Source organism: Siphateles boraxobius, unplaced genomic scaffold (assembly GCF_051911475.1).
Source record: "Siphateles boraxobius isolate OS27281-9 unplaced genomic scaffold, OSU_SipBor_1 18, whole genome shotgun sequence".
Lineage (NCBI taxonomy): Eukaryota > Metazoa > Chordata > Actinopteri > Cypriniformes > Leuciscidae > Siphateles > Siphateles boraxobius.
In genome coordinates this window covers 6,241,185-6,247,500 of record NW_027508788.1, presented here as the reverse complement: position 1 = coordinate 6,247,500, position 6,316 = coordinate 6,241,185, and the positions used below count along the sequence as shown (strand labels likewise).

The 6,316-nt window shown below is 38.9% G+C and overlaps 2 protein-coding genes across 3 annotated transcripts in view; one reads left to right on the top strand and one right to left on the bottom strand.

The window, feature by feature from the left end:
- The window catches only part of il7r (interleukin 7 receptor), a 3,969-nt gene extending 3,305 nt beyond the window's left edge, over positions 1–664 (top strand). Inside the window, exon 8 of the mRNA XM_077233074.1 lies at positions 1–664. This exon is cut by the window's left edge and continues 265 nt beyond it. Within this exon, the coding sequence (XP_077089189.1) occupies positions 1–71 (71 nt within the window). The 3' untranslated portion in view covers positions 72–664.
- Positions 665–716: 52 nt separating this feature from the next.
- capslb (calcyphosine-like b) lies at positions 717–6,086 on the bottom strand. Of its 2 annotated transcripts, XM_077233075.1 has the most exons (6): positions 5,996–6,086; positions 5,447–5,599; positions 5,195–5,372; positions 4,900–5,109; positions 4,592–4,719; positions 717–1,272 (listed from the first exon to the last, which is right to left on the bottom strand). In XM_077233075.1, the coding sequence occupies exons 2-5, from the start codon at positions 5,581–5,583 to the stop codon at positions 4,615–4,617; spliced, it is 630 nt and encodes a 209-aa protein (XP_077089190.1). In that variant the 5' UTR covers positions 5,584–5,599; positions 5,996–6,086; the 3' UTR covers positions 717–1,272; positions 4,592–4,614. The 2 variants fall into 2 exon arrangements, with proteins under 2 accessions (XP_077089190.1, XP_077089191.1); XM_077233076.1 differs by lacking the exon at positions 4,592–4,719.
- Between the last annotated feature and the right edge of the window lie 230 nt (positions 6,087–6,316).

The following is a 6,316-nucleotide window of genomic DNA, read 5'->3' as shown; positions in this document are numbered from 1 at the left end:
AAACGGCCCTTCAACGAGAATGCAAAGACGAAGCCTATGTCACTATGTCCAGCCTCTTCAAAACACAATGAACAATTCTGGTTATTTTACCGAACCTCGGTAGAGGAAGTTATTCTGCGTACATGATAAAAGGTTAACTAACATTATATGTGATGCATTTAAAACCCAAAAAGCCTGTTATGTATAACGAGACGCTTTTGTCCGGTTTGTAGCTCTGGGCTAACTATGTTTGTACATATCGTAGCAGTCATCCACAGGTTTCATTTTCAACCAAGCATCACGCACAGCTGTGGTCTCCACTGTGGTAGCCAATTTCCTTCTGAATGTTTCAGAAACACAGGCATTAAGTGAGAATCATAGATAAATGCACATTTCTGCACTCATCACACATATACTTGGACCTCATGTAACTGCTGCTAGCTTCAGTGTTCTCTTTATCCATGGATATTTTCATCCGTATATATACGTGAGCTGTTTTTTATCCTCTTTTTTAATCTCACTCAAAAGTGATACATACAGTTCAAGTGGCACTTTTTCAATGATTAGAAGAAATATTTTCTGTATATATAAAAAAAGCATCTGCTCGTAATGTTAATTTTGTAATGCATTATATATATATATAAACAGTCTTAAACACGTGTAATAAAGGAATGTATAAACATTACATGAAAAATTCCATTAATATTTCCAAAGTTGCTACATTTGTTCATAAGTTGTTCATTTTTGTTCTGAGAAAAATTTTAAAACGAAAACACCATAACAAACCATCAGTCCACATAACCATAGTGTATATTTTCACATTTCATGTGAATCATCTCAAGGAACTTTTTTTTATAACCATAATAAAACATTTATTAAATGAGTCACTTTTTGTAAAATAGCATTTGCCAGAACATGCATAACTAAATCTAAAGATTCACAAGACTTCCATATATCACCATATACCACTGGTTTTAGTAATGATGCAACAAGGTGTTTTACTCTAAAAACAATTAACTTACCAGTAACACAAGCTCACACATTTTAAAAATAATTCAAGCTTTTACAGTACTTCCATTATTTCATTTTCCAGATTTATTGTTAATATCCTACAAATTTGTGTCAGATTGATTAACCCCAACTTAGCTTTGATTTCACAAACATTATCAATTGGTTTACAAGCATAACCCTTCATAACTTCCATGCATTCTTCATCATTAAAATAAAATACACATCACTATCGATAGAAGCACTGACTCCACTGTAATAGTTCCAGAATTCATCTTTTGTCACCTGTAGATGGAAAAGAAGAAATAATGTTATTAAAACAAACTGGTAGCTCTTACATAGACCCAAACTACACAGAAGGATAATCCCAACCTGGAAAGATAGCGAGAAATTTCAAAGTGAATTAATAACAGACTTAATTTGTATTTGAGTTTTTGAGTGCTTCTCACGTAGGGATCCAAGCAGGTGCAAAGGCAGCTTTCATTAGCCAAATAAAGAGGATGCACACAATCACAAGACACAAAGTCTTGCAACAATACCACACCACCTGCATTTGTTAGATGGTGTGTGGCTGATTCTGGAATAAAACAATACATGCATTAGTGCAGCTGCTTGTCTGCAGTGAGAAACACTCTGTGCGATTAGTAATTGGTTGATTGCTTTGATTGTAAGAGGTGGATTCCCAAAACCCCAAAGTTAATAGTTGTACGAAACCAAAAGTAAACTTGCCACTTATTTTAGACTCGACCCTGTCAAAACTGTGCCTGTTACTTTTAACCTCTGGTTCATATACAGTATATGTGGAGTTTGTAGCTTTTCATTTCTTAAACAACCATGTAGGAATACACATCATGGCCATATTCCAGGATGACAAAGCCAAGATTTATGAGTCATACAAGACCTTTGCTGCGTCCCAATTCGCATACTATCCGTCCTAAATAGTATTCGAAAATAGAATTAGCAGGCTACGTCCCAAATCGTAGTATGTTGAAATGAGTGTTTCAAAGATACCCGGATGGTCTACTATTTCCGGTCAAAATCCGAAGTGTAGATCGATGCACACTCTAACCATAGACAGTATAAGAAGTGGACAGAGCCATCTCATTGGAACTCAGTTGAGACAGTTGAAGCCCATTTTTAGCGATTTTTTAGCACTTCCGTTCCTGACGCGCAGACTCAAACCGACTCAAACTAAGCTTGATGACGTGAGCAACCTGTCTGACAGACGTAAATCTTCTAGTAGCTGTGCGTGAAAATTGCCAACGTTAATCACTTCATTTGTATTCACTTGCCACATACCGAATTATTTCCAATTCCCCAAAAACGTTGTTGAAATGTTTTGTCCAGTTGCTTTTATGGACTCATTATCTATGGGCTTCTCCCTTGACAGGACGTCCCCCCGATTGCCTGCGAGCTTCTCCTCCTGTCTATACGGTAATATCTCTATTGTGCGACAAAAAGTCGCGTGGTTATGACGCAATCGTTAGCCTGTTTTTAACAAAAACGGCTTCTACGGGGCCATAACGTAAGATACAAAGTAATGGAGCCTTTTATACATTGTCGTGTTTATTTATAAATATATTATGGACAAATGAAGTCTTTGGGCGCCTCAGATGTAAAGTTATTCGCTGTCAAAGTGACTCCAAAATGAATGGGAGTCAATGGAATGCTAACAGCAGGTGAAGTTCTGCTACAATGGCGGCTCCCGCGAGGCTTCAACTTCCGGCTGATGGATTACCCCCTTTACTCTAACGGCTGATATTGCCCACAACCCATCGCGCGTTGGACGAGGATTCAAGGGGGTAATCCATCAGCCGGAAGTTGAAGCTGCCTCCGGGGGCCGCCATTGTAGCTGGCTATCACCTGCTGTTAGCATCCCATTGACTCCCATTCATTTTGGCGTCACTTTGACAGCGAATAACTTTACATCTGAGGCGTCCAAAGACTCCATTTGTCCATTATTTATTTCTAAAGAAACACGACAATGTATAAAAGGCTCCATTACTTTGTATCTTACGTTATGGCCCCGTAGAAGCCATTCTTGTAAAAATAGGCTAAAAAATGCGTCATAACCACGCGACTTTATGTCGCACAATAGAGACATTACCGTATAGACAGGAGGAGAAGCTCGCAGGCAATCTTTTACTGTCTAAAGTCAGCCCATGGCATAGATATAGTCCATAAAAGCAACGAGACAAAATAATTAATCAGAATACTTACCAAAAGTTGCTGCAGGTCGCGGTTGGGTGACTGTCTACGGGTGATTAAGATTTGTCTTGGCACAGCTACTAGAAGATTTACAACTCCCAGTCAGGTTGCTCACGTGACATCTACGTCATCAAGCTCAGTTTGAGCCTGCGCAGAACGCTTGGCTATCAGGAAGTGAGTACCCATGTTTGGCTTCAACTCTCTCCGTTGAAATCAACGGGGTCGCTCTGTCCATTTCTTTTACTGTCTATGCGAGGATTCGGTTAGAACTACAAACACGAGTGAAAAGTGTTAAAAAACTACAGACATGGAGGACGCGCGAGTCCCGCGGTTATGTAGAGAGGTTTAGATAAATTGGTTTGGGTGATTAATTATCAGTATCTAACCTGACGAAAATGAATGTATTCAGTGTTGTCCACATTATATTGCATCTGCAGCCTTGTGAACTTTTGTAAAGATACGTTTAGCCATTACCTTTTAAATGCATCATTATATTCAAATTGCAAACACGAGAGTATGATGAATGTGCTCTCCGAAACAGTAGGAAATCAAATTAGATTGAATTGAGGATTTTAACTGTGATGAGATGATTGACAGGGCAGTTTACGGTGACAGGATGCACGCAGCACGCGACAGAGCTGTCCATTAGAGATGACGTTATAGTATGTCCCAAAGCTTAGCTACTCTCTAGCTACACACTCAAAAGTATGTACTTTTTCTTCACAAAAAGAGTACATACTTTTAGGGCGTAGTATAAGTAGGCGAATTGGGATGCAGCACTTGATTATGGTTACCTGATTATTGATTCATTTGCCCCACCTGTCCTCCCTCGTTACCTGCTGTGTTTGCTCTCCCTATTCTCCTTATGTTTTCAGTTCTGTGGTGGTTTGTCGTCGTATGTACACCATGTGTTTCCCTGCTGTGTAAGTCAAGTCAAGTCTTCCTCCTTGGGGTAGTTTTTTTAAAAATTATTATTAATAAAGCCTGTTTTTCCTGCAATTGAGTCCTCGCTTCATCCCTTGGCCTCACCCACAACCCTGACACCAAAAGACTTCCAATGAATTTAAGGTCTGGAGTCAAAGGTGCCAATTCATGTGTGAAAATTATTCTTCATTCTCCCTCCTGACCATTCTTTCACAATATGAACCTGATGAATCTTGGCTTTGTCATCCTGAAATATGGCCATGATGTGTCTTCCTACATGGTTGTTTAAAAAATGAAAAGCTACACACTCCATCAATTAGGGTAAGAATAACTGTTGCCAAACATTTATCAACATCTTATATATCTAATTCATCTTAACATATCATATATATCCAGACTTTTGTTTGCAATGAACATGTTTGACAGGGTCAAGAAATTTTTCTGCTTAAGGTTGACCATCTTTGTTCTTTACCCTAAAATAGATGCCACAAAAGTTTAGTCAAGCTTCCATGCATTTTTCATCATTACTATAAAGTAGATATCTGTGTCAATGGATGCGCTCACGCCGGAGTAGTAGTTCAAAAACTCCTCTTTTGTGACCTGATGTATGGAGACATATAGCATGATCAAAGAAAACACTGCAGAAATGACGCCACCGATTGAACTAGGTGGTGCTTAAAACAAAAGACAAAGCAATTTTATTCTAAAAGATAGGTCTGTTAAATATTAATACATTACTATGTTTTAGATGAGACAACTGTATTTTCAGCATCTTCATACCTTCCCATCCTTGTCATCCGGAGAGTCAAAACTGTCCAAGAATTTGCGGAATACTTGGTCTTCGGTCCACTCACCGTTTTGATATTTGGGGTGATGTTTGGCACTGTATACTCCTCTCAGATCCTCTATTGTAATCACACCATCTCCGGTCTTATCCAACTTTTTGAATGCCTGTAACACCACCTCCTTTCTGGCGTTAGACATGGCTGGCTGCAATCACAGGAATGAAAATAATAACATAAGCATAACTGACATTGCACCAGTCAACTAAAAACACATAGTTCAATGCGTTTACCCTCAGAGTCATAAGAAACTCATCAAAGTCAATATATCCACTGCCGTCCCTGTCAAAGTGCTGGAAAAGTTTTATAGCGTCTTCTTTCTCGATGAGCACACCGTAGTCACTCAGGCCTTTCAGGAACTCCTTCATGTCCAGTGTGCGACTATTGTCATCATCCATGATCCTAAAAGTCCTGTTAACATCAAACTGTAGTCAGATATATGCACTTCAGTCTATATGAAGAAACACACCTCATGCACATTGTACCTGCCCAGTCCCTTGATGCCTGCGGACCCTCGTGCCAAACACTGCAGCCTTAGTCGTTCAATGGGGTCTGAGCAATCTGCCAGCTGCTTCTTGGCATTGATTGTCATCTCTCGGTCATGCCTCGATGTACCTGCCATCCTACACCTATCTGATCTGAAGGTGACAAGACTGATTTTTAGGCTTATGTGGGTGCACTCTTAAAAAAATAAAGGTTCTTCTATTGCAGAGCTGACCCCTTGTTGGAACCTTTATGAAAGTAGTTGATGCATAATGGACTGTGTGTGTGTGTGTGTGTGTGTGTATTTCATATAGTCTCTGAATATCCCTCATAAAAACTGCATGCATTGTAATTATAATAATATACAATTATATTATAATACAATAAATTCAGCTTTAGTAACTTGTTACACCGTTTAGTAGTCTATGAGTAATACTAAACTGTATTGTATCGCAGTAAGGAAACAACATGCTCTTAAAATACACTGTAATACAGAAAACAGTACATCATGACTTTATTCATTCTTAATACTCTATTCGAAGCATACTCACATAGAGAAGTGAAACAAAACGATGATTAATGTGCTAAAACCACCTGGATTTCCGTAGCGCTGCTTTGGTCTTTCCTGTTTATTAGCGTTCGTCGTTTCCACGGAGACGAGTTCTTGCATTTGATTGGTAAGTCTTGATACAGGTGTTGATTACGCGATTAGATCGTAATGTTTGACCTTCCGCTGTTGTTCAAGTTTAGTGCTTGCTGTTTAACAGGCAAAGGGTACAAAAACAACGCGAAACATCATTTTGAATATGAAATAACTACGGATATGACTACTGCAGATACCTCAAGCCGAAGTCTTGCTCGAGAGTAATAAA

What these genes read in the sequence shown, in the direction of transcription:
- capslb (XM_077233075.1), bottom strand. Translation starts at nt 5,583, where the DNA reads ATGGCAGGTACATCGAGGCATGACCGAGAGATGACAATCAATGCCAAG. An exon ending in AGTTTCTTATGACTCTGAGG is followed by an intron (nt 5,110 to 5,194) that starts GTAAACGCATTG and finishes CTGTGATTGCAG; the next exon opens with CCAGCCATGTCTAACGCCAG. An exon ending in CGGATGACAAGGATGGGAAG is followed by an intron (nt 4,720 to 4,899) that starts GTATGAAGATGC and finishes TCCATACATCAG; the next exon opens with GTCACAAAAGAGGAGTTTTT.